This window comes from Oryx dammah, unplaced genomic scaffold, assembly GCF_014754425.2.
Source record: "Oryx dammah isolate SB20612 unplaced genomic scaffold, SCBI_Odam_1.1 HiC_scaffold_27, whole genome shotgun sequence".
NCBI classification, from domain to species: domain Eukaryota; kingdom Metazoa; phylum Chordata; class Mammalia; order Artiodactyla; family Bovidae; genus Oryx; species Oryx dammah.
In genome coordinates this window covers 88437002-88454564 of record NW_024070211.1, presented here as the reverse complement: position 1 = coordinate 88454564, position 17563 = coordinate 88437002, and the positions used below count along the sequence as shown (strand labels likewise).

The 17563-nt window shown below is 41.7% G+C and overlaps 1 protein-coding gene across 2 annotated transcripts in view; it reads right to left on the bottom strand.

The window, feature by feature from the left end:
• Positions 1–17062, bottom strand: part of EPC2 (enhancer of polycomb homolog 2) — a 129297-nt gene extending 112235 nt beyond the window's left edge. For both annotated transcript variants that reach the window (XM_040229007.1, XM_040229008.1), the window contains exon 1: positions 16615–17062. In XM_040229007.1, coding sequence (XP_040084941.1) covers positions 16615–16767 — 153 coding nt within the window. In that variant the 5' untranslated portion in view covers positions 16768–17062. The remainder of the gene's footprint in view (positions 1–16614) is intronic.
• Positions 17063–17563: the final 501 nt, after the last annotated feature.

Here is a 17563-nt window from a genome sequence, read left to right as displayed (position 1 = left end):
GGAGTCCGTGATGCCATCCAGCCATCTCATCTTCAGTCGTCCCCTTCTCCTCCTGCCCCCAATCCCTCCCAGCATCATAGTCTTTTCCAATGAGTCAACTCTTCTCATGAGGTGGCCAAAGTATTGGAGTTTCAGCTTTAGCATCATTCCTTCCAAAGAAATCCCAGGGCTGATCCCTTCAGAATGGACTGGTTGGGTCTCCTTGCAGTCCAAGGGACTCTCAAGAGTCTTCTCCAACACCACAGTTCAAAAGCATCAATTCTTTGGCGCTCAGCTTTCTTCACAGTCCAACTCTCACATCCATACATGACCAGTGGAAAAACCACAGCCTTGACTAGATGGACCTTTGTTGGCAAAGTAATGTCTCTGCTATTTTACTGAATGAATAAACATCACAGACATCTACAGTGGAAGTCTGACAGAAGACAAAGTGTATGGAAGGTCCATCTTACCAAAGCGCTATCTGCAATAAGACAGCTTTGTTCAAAGGGATACCCTACTGATGCTCTTCTAACCCAGGATGCTATTTAAAACTAAAAATAACTGTTAGAGAAAATACACACAGACAAGTCACTTAATCGACAGTCAATCTGACTTTAATATATTTTACATATAGGAAAATAAAAGTCCTACTATGAACAATGCAATGCTTACTAACAAAGCAAATTCCTACATGTGAATATGAAGTTAAGGTTTGATAACCAAACTTCAACAGAAAACTACAATATGCCAATTCTCAATTCCTCCAAGATTTTAAAGGGAAGAAACTTAAAATCAAAATTACCTGACTTTATGACTCTAGATTAAGAAATTAACACTAAAGTCACGTATTACTCACTTACAAAATGAATACAAGAGAAAAACTTGTCCACTTTACCAAGTAAAAAGCATTTGTTTATTTCTAAGCATACACACATGATGCTACAAATAAGCTGCCTCTATAGAGTGTCTGGAGTCACAGGAAAGGACATTTAATTTTTTTATGTATATTATATTTGGCTATTAAGTTTTTATCTTTAAATCATGTGGGCCAATTACTTTACAACTTAAAAAAGCTAGACAATGTCTTAAAACAAAATAAAACTCCGTTTATAGTAGCATTTCCTTTATAATAATGGGGATAAAATATGTAGCCTGACTATGTATTTGGGACAAGTATGATACAGGAATGCAACTGCCATTCAGGCTACAGAAACTCCTCAGGGGTTCTGAACCTCAGGTCATAGATCCCCAAAACATCTAAAGAAAGAATTGAGGGGGGTCCATGAACTTGGATGAGAAAATAAATCATTTTTCTAATTCATTAACTTCTAACAAATTTAATATTTTCTTCAATTATTAACAATAGGTAACAGATCACAGTAGTACTGGTTAATACTTGTGACCTAGGAAACCCAACAGACATGATAAATATTTTCATTGTCATGTTACAAAGGTTGCATTTACTAAAATACTTAGGATTATTTAAGATAATCCTAAGATAATCAGACTCAACTCTAGATCCCTATTATGTTAATAAAGAATGCAAATTAAAAATTGTTTTAATATTTTGATAACTTATTTCAATATAACTAGTTTATGCATTTAGAACATCGTTCTGAAGAGTTTCAATAGACTGCCAAAGGAGTTCAAGTCACCAAAGAAAAAAAAGGAGCAGCCTTGGATATGATGGTTCTCAACTTAACTGCTCACTAAAAAAATTTGAGGGAGGGGAATATGTGCAGGTTATCCCAGTTTGGAATGCAACCAGAAATCAGTGGGAAGGAGATGGATGAAACAACTATCCTGGCGTGCATGGATAGTGTTGGTTCATACAACCAACTACGAATTGAACTTCAAAATTGTCGCAGTTTATAGCAACATTTAAAAGATGAAATAAGTGACAAGATTACCTTCTTCAGTTCAGTCGCTCAGCCGTGTCCGACTCTTTGCGAACCCGTGAATCGCAGCATGCCAGGCCTCCTGTCCATCACCAACTCCCGGAGTTCACTCAAACTCACGTCCATCGAGTCAGTGATGCCATTTAGCCATCTCATCCTCTGTCATCCTCTCTTGCCCCCAATCCCTCCCAGCATCAGTCTTTTCCAATGAGTCAACTCTTAGCACGAGGTGGCCAAAGTATTGGCGTTTCAGCTTTAGCATCATTCCTTCAAAAGAACACCCAGGACTGATCTGCTTTAGAATGGACTGGTTGGATCTCCTTGCAGTACAAGGGACTCTCAAGAGTCTTCTCCAACACCACTGTTCAAAAGCATCAATTCTTCGGCACTCAGCTCTCTTCACAGTCCAACTCTCACATCCATATGTGACCACAGGAAAAACCATAGCCGTGACTAGACGGACCTTTGTTGGCAATGTCTCTGCTTTTCAATATGCAATCTAGGCTGGTCATAATTTCCCTTCCAAGGAGTAAGGGTCTTTTCATGGCTGCAATCACCATCTGCAGTGATATTGGAGCCCAAAAAAATAAAGTCTGCCACTGTTTCCAGTGTTTCCCCATCTATTTCCCATGAAGTGATGGGATCAGATGCCATGATCTTCGTTTTCTGAATGTTGAGTTTCAAGCCAACTTTTTCACTCTCCTCTTTCACTTTCACCAAGAGGCTTTTTAGTTCCTCTTCACTTTCTGCCATAAGGGTGGTGTCATCTGCATATCTGAGGTTACTGATATTTCTCCTGGCAATCTTGATTCCAGCTTGTGCTTCTTCCAGTCCAGCGTTTCTCATGATGTACTCTGCATATAAGTTAAATAAGCAGGATGACAATATACACCCTTGACGGACTCCTTTTCCTATTTGGAACCAGTCTGTTGTTCCATGTCCAGTTCTAACTGTTGCTTCCTGGCCTGCATACAGGTTTCTCAAGAGGCAGGTCAGGTGGTCTGGTATTCCCATCTCTTTCAGAATTTTCCACAGTTTATTGTGATCCACACAGTCAAAGGCTTTGGCAGAAATAGATGTTTTTTCTGGAACTCTCTTGCTTTTCCCATGATCCAGCGGATGTTGGCAATTTGATCTCTGGTTCCTCTGCCTTTTCTAAAACCACCTTGGACATCTGGAAGTTCATGGTTCACGTATTGCTGAAGCCTGGCTTGGAGAATTCTGAGCATTACTTTACTAGTGCATGAGATGAGTGCAATTGTGTGGTAGTTTGAGCATTCTTTGGCAGTGCCTTTGGGATTGGAATGAAAACTGACCTTTTCCAGTCCTGTGGCCACTGCTGAGTTTTCCAAATTTGCTGACATACTGAGTACAGCACTTTCACAGCATCATCTTTCAGGATTTGAAATAGCTCAACTGGAATTCCACCACCTCCACTAGCTTTGTTCGTAGTGATGCTTTCTAAGGCCCACTTGACTTCACTTTCCAGGATGTCTGGCTCTAGATGAGTGATCACACCATCATGATTATCTGGGTCGTGAAGATCTTTTTTGTACAGTTTTTCTGTGTATTCTTGCCACCTCTTCTGAATATCTTCTGCTTCTGTTAGGTCCATACCATTTCTGTCCTTTATCGAGCCCATCTTTGCATGAAATGTTCCCTTGGTATCTTTAATTTTCTTGAAGAGATCTCTGGTCTTTCCCATTCTGTTGTTTTCCTCTATTTCTTTGCATTGATCGCTGAAGAAGGCTTTCTTATCTCTTCTTGCTATTCTTTGGGACTCTGCATTCAGATGCTTATATCTTTCCTTTTCTCCTTTGCTTTTTGCTTCTCTTCTTTCACAGCTATTTGTAAGGCCTCCCAGACAACCATTTTGCTTTCTTGCATTTCTTTTCCATGGGGATGGTCTTGATCCCTGTCTCCTGTACAACGTCACGAACCTCCATCCATAGTTCATCAGGCACTCTATCACATCTAGTCCCTTAAATCTATTTCTCACTTCCACTGTATAGTCATAAGGGATTTGATTTAGGTCATACCTGAATGGTCTAGTGGTTTTCCCTACTTTCTTCAATTTCAGTCTGAATTTGGCAATAACGAGCTCATCATCTGAGCCAGTCAGCTCCTGGTGTTGTTTTTGCTGACCCTCTGCAGTACCCTGCTTTCCAAAGTTTCCAAACAGGTGTTCATACCAGGGTTCACTGGTCTATTGGAACACCTTTCTTCATTCACTTCTCCAGTGTACACCACCTACTGAACAATTTTCATCACTAAACTCTATTTTCCTCTATGACTAATATGTCTAAAATAAAAATCACTTCTAAAAACAAATACAGTATTTTACTATCAACTATTTATGATTCAATTATTACTGAGAATTAATTGAAGATTTAGTTTTCTTGGCTGCTAATCTTTAGTCTTTCATCTTTTAATTGGATTACTATCTGTTCTGCCAGGAAACAAAGATAGAAGGAGCAAAATACATGTATCAACTTGCTAATGTTTAAAAGCTATAAAAATTTATTTAAATGGCAGGAGAAGAAATGTGAAACTATGCCACACAGTAATGCATGGAGATACTCTGTATATTTTACACTTCTATATTCCTTCACACTTATTATCTTGTATAACTGGAAATTGTTATTAATAATTAAAAATACAGTCACCTGTAATGAGGCACTGACTTTAAGTTTTTCCAAAAAGTTCATCTTTAAAATTACCTTTTGAGATACTCCTCATTAAACATATGAAGAAATATGGCTTAAAGAGCACATTATCTTGCCTAGAGGGAAGCGACAGAAGCCAAACCTGAAACCTATGTCACAATTTCAAAGCTGCAGTAACTATCAAAGTCGCTGTACAATTTAGGGCTGGCTGCTTGCTGACTCCCCAACTAACAACCTTATATCCTTCTGCCAACAACAACAAAAAAGGAGGTAAAAGCCAGAAGCAAAGATATGGATGCGAGTTAAGAGAGCAAGCTTGGCTGACTTGGACTCTGCGTTCCTCAAACTGCACAGTAAAACTGACAAGAAAACAGAAACTTAAAGTAATCCTAAAGGAAATCAAGCCTGAATATTCATTGGAAGGACTGATGCTGAAGCTCCAATACTTTGGCCACCTGACTGGAAGAGCCAACTCACTGGAAAAGACCCTGATGCTAAGGAATGACGGAGGGCAGGAGAAGAAGGGACGACAGAGGATGAAATGGTTGGATGTCATCACTGACTCAACAGACTTGAGTCTGAGCAAACTCCTGGAGATGGTGAAGGACAGGGAAGCCTGGTGTGTTGCAGATGGGGTTGCAAAGAGTCAGACATGACTGAGCGACTGAACAACAACAAAGCAAATATAAGGAAATGGTACTAGGGAGAATTTGGAGGTGACTGACCTCTTTCCCCAATATTAATCACACAAAGAACAGTACTGCATAATAAAGTAGGCTGAACCTCTGTTCCATTTTTGCCTGTAGACAGGCAAAAAATAATCAAGAGTTAGTTTTAAGATAATCAAATAATTATAATGGGCCTTCTGCTATCCAGTCTGTACCCTGTGCACTGGTCTGCTCCACGGCTCATTTCTACCTAACTATCCTCTGCTCCTCAGGCTGTCTCCTATGCTTCCATTACCATTTCTCTACTTCAGCTCTACTTAAAGTGAAATAAGATGCCACTGTTTATTCAGTAATACAATCAAACTCAATCCCAGAGGTCAAGATCACAGTCAATGTCTGTATTGCAAACTTTCTATCACTTAAGTGCCTGAGAAGGCATTCAGCCTGTGCTGAATAAAACAAAGAAACAATAAGATCCTTAGGGGATCTGGTCTACTTGAGAAAATAAATGTCCATTCTCTCACATGACCTCACTCTGTTTATACATACATCCATATCCATACATACACACCAAGTGAAAAACATGGTACTGAAAAGTTAAACTTGTGTTATGAAACAAAAAGTATACCCAAATTCAGAACATTTACAGCAATGAGTAAGAGTAGTAAAGAGAGCGAAAGAAAATCTCATGAAAGCAAGGAAACATATCATGCCCAAAACAGAGTAGATTGCTCTCTTGATCTCTAGGAAAAAAAAACAGTACAAGACAGTGGGTATGTAACTGATCCTCTTAAAAAAAAAAAAAGAAAGAAAGAAAGAAATCTAAACCAAATCGACAGCATAGCAATAACGTTAAAGAATTAAATCTTACCTGTTAATATCTTAATATTCAGTCTCTCATCTGTTATTTTCATATGATTTACCTTCTGTATGATATGCCCAGTAGGTGGATGTGTGAATTCACAGATGCAAGACATTTTTAGAGCCACAGGAACTTTAAAGATCACTCAGTTTAATCTACTTCACAAATGAGGAATCTAAGGGCTTAGGAAGGTTAAATAATTTATTCAAAGTCACACAAAATTTCATCCCTTACTACACTGAATATTAGTAATTGTAAAGGATTTGCTTTCTTTAAAAGGATTTTGGAGACTTCTTTTATAGTCCTTCATTCAACTTTCATTAAAAAAAAATGTAACGCAAAACATCTCCATCTCATTAAAACACCTTACAAGTTTGAAGTTTGCAAAAACACAATCAAGTATACACATTCACCTTGGGTCAAACTATGGATTAAAACAATGTAACTTCATAACTTCTAATCATGACGCTATATATCCATCAGGGCAGCTTCCTAGCTAAGCTTCATCCTCAGGAGGGGAGCCCTTGACAGCACTTGTATACTAACTTCCCCTGTTCCTTGACTTAGAGGGACACCCGACTCATTTGAAAAGACCCTGATGCTGGGAAAGACTGAAGGTGAAGGAGAAGGGGACGACAGAGGATGAGATGGTTGGATGGCATTACTGACTCAACGGACATGAGTCTGAGTGAACTCCGGGAGTTGGTGATGGACAGGGAGGCCTGGCGTCTGCAGTCCATAGGGCTGCAAAGAGTCGGACGCGATTGAGCAACTGAACTGAACTGATCCAAGCTTAATCAATAATAATCCTCTATCTCAGGAATCTGGAGCATTTTTCTTTTTGTTTGTTCCTTTTGCGTAATACTGTGAAACTCTACTACAATGTGGTTAAACACAATACTCAAGCACATTCAAGTCATCTTCTGACAGATGAACTGAGCATTTATTTCAACAATTTCTTTAGGGTAACTTTATAAAATTCTTGCCTTCAAAAGTGACACTGATCTTGATACTTGTTAAAAACTGTGACATAAGATAACCACATCTGAACAGAGAGAGATTTAGGAGATTATCCTAATGCCTATCCTCAAAACCCCCAATCAGAGAACTGTTCAGTCTTCATCCCTTATTCCTGGTATTTCCCCCAAAGTCTACCCTCTGGATTACAGCTATGCAAGGAACCTGGAGTTCAAAAGCTAAAAGAAATATAATAGTCGTGGTAATAATAGATAATATTTATTGAACATTTGCTGCAGGTCTCAAACTATCCCAAGCACACTACAATTCGTCTTCCCAACAACTCCATGAAATTTTACAGATGAAATTAATCTGCCTGAGGACTCAAACCCATAGTCTGGCTCCAAAATACACGCACTTAACCACCACCCTTCGGTGGCGGTTGTGTAGTTGCTAAGTCATGTCCGAATCTTGCGAACCCACGGCTATAGTCCACGAGGCTCCCCATCCACGGGATTTCCCAGGTAAGAATACTGGAGTGGGTTGACATTTCCATCTCCAGAGAATGTTTCTGACTCAGGGATCAAACCCAGATCTGCACTGTAGGCAATCTCCTGTAAGGGACGCAGATTCTTTACTGACTGAACCCCCAGGGAAGCCCACACTACTTCTCAAAAGTTTGATAATTACTAGAATTGAGTGATGTTAATGTCACCCAGGATTCCCTGACAGCTCAGTTGATAAAGAATACGCCTGCAATGCAGGAGACCCGGTTCGATTCCTAGGTTGGGAAGACCCACTAGAGAAGGGATAGGCTACCCACTCCAGTATTTCTGGGCTTCCCTTGTGGCTCAGTTGGTAAAGAATCCGCCTGCAATGCGGGAGACCTGGGTTCAATCCCTAGGTTGGGAAGATTCCCCTGGAGAAGGGAAAGGCTACCCACTCCAGTATTCTGGCCTGGAGAATTCCATGGACTATATAGTCCATGGGGTTTGCAAAGAGTTGGACACGACTAAGCGACATTCACTTTCACTTTCTTTCACTTTCAATGTCACTTGCTGCTGAAGGGCACACAGCTGCCCTGGTTCCTGGTGGGCCAAGGGTTGACTGTTCAACTCTTCCTTGCTGTCTATGAAACAACCCCCAGGAACCTTAAAGAAATCAAATTTGGCTTCCATTACTTGAAATCAACCTAATAGTCCCACCTGTCAAATATTTTTAGGCCTCTTTTCAAAAAAAGGAATGTGTTTACAAAAGGCATTCTCCACCAAGTTTCTTTCATAACATCATTCCCTGAGACAAAATGACTCCTCCATGGGCTAATAAATGATAGAAAAGAACAGATGTAATGAACCTTAGATATCATCTAGTTTTCAACCCACTCATTTTACAGATGGAGCAATGGTAAAGATAAAAACCCTGGAGTCAATCACCCAAAGGGCACAGGTTTTAATACTGGCTCTACCGTGTTCTGGTATAGGTGGGGGAAGCTGCTTAATTTATGAAGCTTCGGTCTCTTCTGGAAAAGAGATAATGGTACCTACACATCCTACCATTATAATGAGCTCTAAATAACCAACTGTTTAATAAAATGCCTGGCACATACTCAACATACTCGCTAACGTACACTCAATAAACGGTAGCTGTGATGATAGTGATGATTGATGTGAGGCTCAGAGAAGGTGGGCACATTTTCCCAAATGATATGGCCACTTAAGAACAGAACCAAAACTAGAAAAAGACTTCATACTCACAATAATACTTTGTTCTACATCTTCCTACAAACTCTTGGGCTTAGCATTTAAAACTATCTAAAATCTGCTATAATTCTACCCTTTCAAAAATCGAATCTCCATCCCAACTATTTCTCATTCATTCACCAAATATATACATAGCACTGTCCATGTTCTAAACAGTTTCTAGATGCAGGAGGGAACAAAGGAAGGGAAAGAAAAGAAGTGAAAGCCATCTACATGTCCAAATAAAGGAAAAAGAGCCGAGAGAATAACGTGCTCAGAAAAAAACAGACTGCTACCCTCCTGAAGTTTCTATCAGCAAGGGAAAAAGTATAAACAAGCATAGATTAAAAAAAAAAAAAAAAAGTAACATGGAAGAACCTTCCTTTAGTCTACTTAACCACAGAACTTGCTTTAAATATTCCTTTACTCAAGTATTTGCTTCAGCTTACACTATACAACCAAATCTGACAGCCCAAATTGCTAAATTTCTCTCCAAGAAGCATTTTCTCTATATTCCAGCATTGGTTTACTCTTAATTCCTATTAACTATACTGACATTTCACTTTTTTAAAAGCTGTTTTAAATGTCTGTCAGGGTGACTTTATGACTCATTCAAGTTCCCTAAGGCAAGATCTGTATCGTATGTTTCTTTAAATCTTAACACTTTAGCACACAGCAGTCCATACACTTCCGATATTTAGACCTGTTTAGTTATCCAATATCTTATTTAGATAAAACCTGGCACTTACACGATATCTGGCCAGTATTTGCTTTTGCTGAAAGAATAAACGTGTAATATTTTTACAATATCATCTACAAAATTATATTTTACATTCATGAACCCCCCATTATGAAACCTGAAATACATTAGTACCAAAAATGGTAGAAAGACTGAATGTACTCTGATCCTATCATTCAAAATATCACTTAAAATATTAAGATGACAAAAATTAGGCAACTAACATGAGGGTAGAAATGGCAATTCAAACCAGTCATAGTCTTGTTAAAAAAAAATATAAGCAGATCACGTGCTTCATGTAGATTCTGGCTCACTCTGATGGGAAGAGGTATTTTACACAAAGCTACATACACCGATGAGAGGCATAATTAACACAAGATAAACACCAATACTGCAGCTACACTATGTGCAAAAAATTCTGTATTTAAAGAGGCCTCTGACTTAAGAGGAAATAAAAAGATTTCAGTTCACTTCAGTCGTTCAGTCATGTCTGACTCTTTGCAACCCCTTGGGCTGCAGCACGCCAGGCCTCCCTGTCCATCACCAACTCCCAGAGTTCATTCAAACTCATGTCCATTGAGTCAGTGATGCCATCCAACCATCTCATCCTCTGTCGTCCCCTTCTCCTCCATAATCAGGGTCTTTTCCAATGAGTCAGCTCTTCGCATCAGATGGTCAAAGTATTGCACTTTTAGCTTCAGCATCAGTCCTTCCAATGAGTACTGAGGACTAAATTCCTTCAGGATGAACTAGTTGGATCTCCTAGCTGTGCAAGGGACTCTCAAGAGTCTTCTCCAACACCACTGTTCAAAGGCATCAATTCTTCGGCACTCAGCTTTTTTACAGTCCAACTCTCACATCCATACATGACTACTGGAAGAACCATAGCCTTGACTAGATGGACCTTTGTTGGCAAGGTAATGTCTCTGCTTTTCAATATACTGTCTAGGTTGGTTATAAAGTTTTCTTTCAAGGAGCAAACATCTTTTAATTTCATGGCTGCAGTCACCATCTGCAGTGATTTTGGAGGCCAAAAAATAAAGTCTGTCACCGTTTCCATTGTTTCCCCATCTATTTGCCATGAAGTGATGGGACCAGATGCCATGATCTTCGTTTTCTGAATGTTGAGTTTTAAGCCAACTGTTTGACTCTCCTCTTTCACTTTCATCAAGACGCTCTCTAGTTCTTCTTCGCTTTCTGCCGTAAGTGTGGTGTCATCTGCATATCTGACATTATTGATATTTCTCCCAGCAAACTTGATTACAGCTTGTGCTTCCTCCAGCCCGGGATTTCTCATGATGTACTCTGCAAAGAAATTAAATAAGCAGGGTGACAATAGACAGGCTTGATATACTCCTTTCTCGTGTGGAACCAGTCTGTTGTTCCATGTCCAGTTCTAACTGTTGCTTCTTGACCTACATACAGATTTCTCAAGAGGCAGGTCAGATGGTCTGGTATTCCCATCTCTTTCAGAATTTTCCAGTTTGTTGTGAACCACACAGTCAAAGGCTTTGGCATAGTCAATAAAGCAAAAATAGATGTTTTTTTGGGAACTATCTTGCTTTTTTGATAATCCACTGGATGTTGGCAATTTGATCTCTGGTTCCTCTGCCTTTTCTAACTCCAGCTTGAACATCTGGAAGTTCACGGTTCACGTACTGTTAAAGCTTGGAGAATTCTGACCATTACTTTGCTAGCATGTGAGATGAGTGCAACTGTGCCGTAGTTTGAGCATTTTTTGGCACTGCCTTTGTTTGGGATTGGAATAAAAACTGACCTTTTCCAGTCCTGTGGCCACTGCTGAGTTTTCCAAATTTGCTGGCATACTGAGTACAGCACTCTCACAGCATCGTCTTTTAGGATTTGAAAGAGCTCAACTGGAATTCCACCACCTCCATTAGCTTTGTTCGTAGTGATGCTTCCTGAGGCCCACTTGACTTCACATTCCAGGATGTCTGGCTCTAGGTGAGTGATTACGCACGCCATCATGATTATCTGGGTCATGAATATCTTTTTTGTACAGTTCTTCTGTGTATTCTTGCCACCTCTTCTTAATATCTTCTGCTTCTGTTAGGTCCATACCATCTCTGTCCTTTATCAAGCCCATCTTTGCATGAAATGTTCCACTGGTATCTCTAATTTTCTTGAAGAGATCTCTAGTCTTTTCCATTCTATTGTTTTCCTCTATTTCTCTGCACTGATTATGGAGGAAGGCTTTCTTATCTCTCCTTGTTGTTCTCTGGAACTCTGAATTCAAATGGGTATATCTTTCTTTTTCTCCTTTGCTTTTCGCTTCTCTTCTTTTCACAGCTATTTGTAAGGCCTCCTCAGACAGCCATTTTGCCTTTTTGCATTTCTTTTTCTTGGGAATGGTCTTGATCCCTGTCTCCTGTACAATGTCATGGACCTCCATCCATAGTTCTTCAGGCACTCTATCAGATCTATCCCTTGAATAATATACAGTTTCAAAGTAAGAAACCAAAAGGAGTATTTGGAAGAAGGATTTAACAAATTCTGCTAATGAATTATACACACACAGAGCTGGTGTTCAGCTCTTGCTATAGAAATAGAAGCTCATCCAACACTCAACAAGCATACATTTATCAAGTATATATTACATACTAAGGCAGTTTTGGGCAACTGGAGTATATTAATGAACAAAAATGTAAAGACCCTTGGCCTTACAAAGGTTGCAATCGCTTAGGGCGAAATCTAAATAATAGAATAGTTTGTGACAACTTTCTTACATGCTTAAGATACCACAAACACAGAAATATAATGTTGCCAATACAGGGAGAAGAAAGTTAACAGATTTCTAAGGAAAAAAAAGTGGCGGGGGGGAGGGGGGGCGGTGGGAAGAAATGTGAAGGGCCTACAGCAAAAGTTAAGTGATGAAAAACTGTGTTTCTTAATAATATTCCAATAAAATCAGTATCACCTTTTAAAGTTCCCTGTAATTACAAAAAGCAAAAATTATTCACAGAAACTGTAATAAACTTAATAACAGTTCAGAAGATAATTCAGGGTTCTATAAGGAGTCAATATGAAGCACCGTGGTCAGGAGAATGGGCTTTTGTAACATTAAAGAGTTTGAATTCTAGTCTTGCCAGTTATCAGCAGTGAGACCTTTAGGGCTGTTAAAAGGATTAAATGAAAACCAAAAACTAGAAATAACTCAAATATCCAGCACTAGATAGATGAATGAATATATTATACCATATCAATTCACTGAAATACTATTCCATATTCAGTAAGTGCAGAGAAGGCAATGGCACCCCACTCCAGTACTCTTGCCTGGAAAATCCCATGGATGGAGGAGCCTGGTAGGCTGCAGTCCATGAGGTCGCGAAGAGTCGGATATGATTGAGCAACTTCACTTTCACTTTTCACTTTCATGCACTGGAGAAGGAAATGGCAACCCACTCCAGTGTTCTTGCCTGGAGAATCTCAGGGAAGGGGGAGCCTGGTGGGCTGCCTTCTATGGGGTAGCACAGAGTCGGACACGACTGAAGCGACTTAGCATTCAGTAAGTGAGCTAATACACACAACAGGAACGCAGCTTTAATGCATCACCCTGAGCAAAAGAAGCCAAACACAAGAAAACATATGATTGCATTTATATGAAATTCTCAAAAAGGCGAAACTAACCAGCAGTGAAAGAAAGCTCAGAACTACTTCCAAAGGAGCAAAAGGGTACTTTTAGGATAATTGATATGTTCCTATATCTTGATTGTGATGATGTTTCCATGGGTGCACACACTTGTTGAAACTCAACTGAACCCTATGCCTTAAATGAGTATTTTACTTTATACAGATTATATCTCAAAAAGGTGATTTTAAAGAGGATTAAATGAAGCAATATATATAAAGTTCTGGCTTAAGTATTCAAAAAAGGGCAGCTATTGTTAAAATCAACTATCACTATACAATACTCCTGGAGAGATAGCAGAAAATGAATCACCTCATCTTTCCAGTTGTTTAGATTCTAGGTAAACCTAAATTTACAGTATCTGACCTAGGCCAGTGCCATGAGAAACACTACAGAATTTGAATTATAAAAGGATGCCAACTGGGAGACCTTAGGCAAAGACCATGAAAGTAAGGGAAGGGAAGAAAACAAATATGCCTCTATGTCCAAAGGAGCCAAGCTAAGAGAATGAATACGGCCAGCTATGACAGAATGCTCCAGTGCCAAAGAACACCTAGACCACCTCACCTAGGTATTATCAAAATGTAACTCAAAACTGAGTGAATAACTACACAAAGTTTCATGACAGTCCAACAGCCAAGCAGAGACAGTCCTTAACTTTATGGCTGGGGGGTGTTGGGGTGTGGGGGTAGCAGATCCATGAAGTTTATAAAGTGAAGTCAGAGGATACTACCAACCAAGCAGGAAGAGGTCATACTGCAGATGATGTAGAAATGCCAAGAAACAATTATAAATCTGAAAGCCAAGGTTTTCCTTGGGTTTTTTAAAAGAAGTTATGTGATTAAAAAGAACATACTTCTTAAAGGAACTAGTTAGAATATTTTGATAATAGAAGTTGAAACACAAGTGAAACATTCACAAAATTTTTATTTTATTGTTGCTTGTATGGGCTTCCCAGGTGGTGCAGTAGCAAAGAATCCACCTGCTAATGCAGGAGACTCAGGAGATGAAGCTTCCATCACTGGGTTGAGAAGATCCCCTTGAGGAGGAAATGTCAACCCATTCCCATATTTCTGCCTGGAGAATTTTATGGACAGAGGAGCCTGGGGGGCTACAGTCCACGGGGGTCACAAAGAGTCAGATACAAGCACACATACTGACCACGATACATACGTGTACACACAGACACATATATATTTAGTGAACAAATAATTATGCTTAATAAAATAAGTTCTATAAATAAGACCAGAAGAACTGAACTGGCTATTATTCATGAAAGCACAAGTCTTCTGACCTATATTTTAATTTAAAAAAGAAGAAGAATGAGACAAGGTTGCCAAGTGGTTATGGCAAAGGATTGCTAAAAAAGAAAAAGAAAAAACATCCCAACTGGACATTCTGGGAAACAAAAGACCCTAGACTTAAAATCTTAACTGTTAGGATTTGCTCAGTTTTGATTTTAAGAACTTTCACTTGTACCATTAAAAAGGCAAAAAGGACAGGACAGAGTCAGAAGTCCTGAGTTTCAACTCTAGTTCTATCAGAATTTGGATTTCTTCTTCCATAAAATTGGGCAGTTGAAGCAGACTACTGAAAATAATAAAATATTAGCACCCATGCTCTAGATTGAAAATTACAAGCTTTATAGAAAAGTTTAATAGTACAGGATCTTAAGGAGGTTTAGCATTTATTCTTAAGGCAGGAACTAAATTGCAAGTTTTCTTATTAAATCAAGATAATACCAAGACCTATGCGACTAAGGGCCTAAAGCAATAATTAAGTTGTTGTTGATCACTATCTGCAAAAAGTAATTTATCATCCAGGGGCTAACCATTCTAGAACAAGTTTCTTAACTCAAGTTCTTTCCAAACCAAAATAATAAGGTCCAAGTAAAAACATACAATACGGATACTTTAAGACTCATTAGCCACCAATTCTTTTCAGGAGACAACATTAATAGAAATGTAACTTTGTGGAATCCCAAGTTGTGTTTTTTAAAGTTCAATTAAATTAATTCTCAAACATATTATAACTCCCTTAATTTTCTTTCCTATGGAAAACTGAGCTAAGCTAGAAATACATTTTACTTAAAAACAAAGAATTTTCACATAAGACTTAGCTCTAAACCTTCAATATAAATCTTGGGTTTTCATCTTATTTTTTTTTAAGTTGAATGTTCATCTAATATTGAGGACATACTCATTTTCTACAGAAAGCCCAGGCTTTCAAATAAACACCGAGAAATGTGATTAAATCACTGCAGAAAGTAGTAACAGTAAGGTAATATAATGAGGTCACAACTCGAGCAGCCAATCAAAAGCATAAAAGCATTTCCTGCAATATTAATAGTCAAAGAGAAAACCAATCACAGAAACCTTGGGCCTTCTTTTGACAGTCACAGAAGCAAGAGAACCAATCCACACACACTCGGGGTTGACAATAAGGCGGGACCACAGGTTCATTGAAGAAATTCTTGAGGGTGCAGTTACTATGAACTTCGCACGCAAGTAACACCACTCCAAGAGTCATCAACACTGTCAAGCCAGGTGAAATTCAACCGTATCCAAAATGTAGGCCATCGGGGGGGAAGCATTTTTGCCCTAAACTGCTATTATTAAAAAATTTTTTAATGCAGCTGTCAACTTGGATGCATTAGTTCCTCAACTTCTAAAAGATGCCCCCGCCCCGTCCGCCAAGCCATGACAATTGTTGGGGACGCGACCGGAGGACAGCACATCCCCGGTCCCTTTCTAACACAACGCATGGGGCGGGCGCTGTCCCCCTTAGGCAGGCAGAAACGACTAGCTGCGGGCCACGGAGCCAGCCGGTCAGCGGCTTTCTAACGCTACCTCCTGCTACTAGTCGCGGCCCCCGCCCTCTCCCGCCGCAGTGCTGCACCATCACCTCATCCCTCTGCACCAACGAGGGCCGCGGAACGAGACTACCTTGCTAGGAGGAAGACGATGTTTGTTTTGAAAGCACTTTACTTTCCGTAACTCATTTCAAAGAGAACCCAATGCGAAACTAAAGCTAAAAGTGTGTGTGTGTTGGAGGGCGCGCAATCTTCCCTACCAAAGGGTCCCTTGCCGATTAATTAATCCCACACCCGAGGTGCGAGGTGTTGGGGGGGAGGTAAACAGAGGCCGTACGCCAAGTGCGGCCAGAACATCCCCTGCGCCATTCCCGGCCGCCGCTTACGGCAAGGCCCCCTTACGGCAGCGTAAGCGGCGCTGCGAGCTAATCACAACACTGGGACGCAACAACATGGCGGCCGCGGGCGGGCGCTGCGCCGGCCGAGAGGGTTTACGCTACTCCGCCGGCGTAGGGTCCCATGCGATGGAGCGGCAGCGGCGCCCTCCAGCGAGCGTAAAGCGCTCTGTGAATGGCGAGGCCCGACTGACAAAGGGGAGGGGGGAGGAGAGAAGGGGGGGGTAATAAACACTCGAGTCCCTACCGATTCCTCCTCCTTCTCCATCCCGGTGGGCATCTGGGGCACGGCCCGGTTGATGGAGACGCAGTCGTTGAGATCAGGCATGTCCTTCCCGCGGTAGATAGGCAGCGGTTTGGCGGCGTCCAGCGCCCGCGCTCGGAAGGAGAGTTTACTCATTGTCTCCCCGCCTCACAGGAACAGCCCGGGCGGCGGCGGCGGGGCGGGCGGGGAGGGGGGGAGGACTCCCGCCGCCTCCTCCACCTCCTTCCTCAGTGCAGCGCGGCCGGCCCGCTCCTCCTCCTCCTCCTCACTGCCCCCGGCCACAGCATGGGCGCCCACCCCGCCCGAAAACAGCCCCCCGCCGCCCGCGGCCGCTTCCACACACTAGATCCGCCGCTCGCCCGCCCGATCCGCTCCCTGCGCCATGGCCAACATGGCGGACATTACCACAGCGGCGGCGAGCGATCCCGGCAGCCCGCGCGAGAGCGCGCCCCCGCCGCGGGGACGCGCCTCGCCCTCTCCCTCCCTCCCTCCTTCCTCTCCCTTCCCCTCCCTCGCCTGCCCACCCACTCTCTCCGCTGCGCGGCCGGCCCGCGGGTGCGTGCTCAGCCTCCGGCCGCTCCGGAGAAAGGGGGTGGCGGCGACGGCCGCCCTCTGCTCGGCAGCCCGCGCTCTCGCCGTGTGGCAGGTGTCAGGTGCGCAAGTTAACCCGCGCCCCCTGAGCGTGCGCCTCTGCCTCCGCGGCCCCGACACCCCGCTCGCTGGGTACCGCGAGGAAGACGCCGCGCAGAACAGCCGCGCTGAGCAGCGCGATTGTGCTGAAGCGGGAAGGGAAGATGTCAACAGGCGCCACAGCTGCCCCACCGCGCCTGTACTTATGACGAGCTTATTTCTAAGGCGCCTCGAGCGCCGGCTCATTCGCATCCTCCGATTCGTACAGCCCTGAGAAGTGTGAAAGGTTCATTTCTTCTCC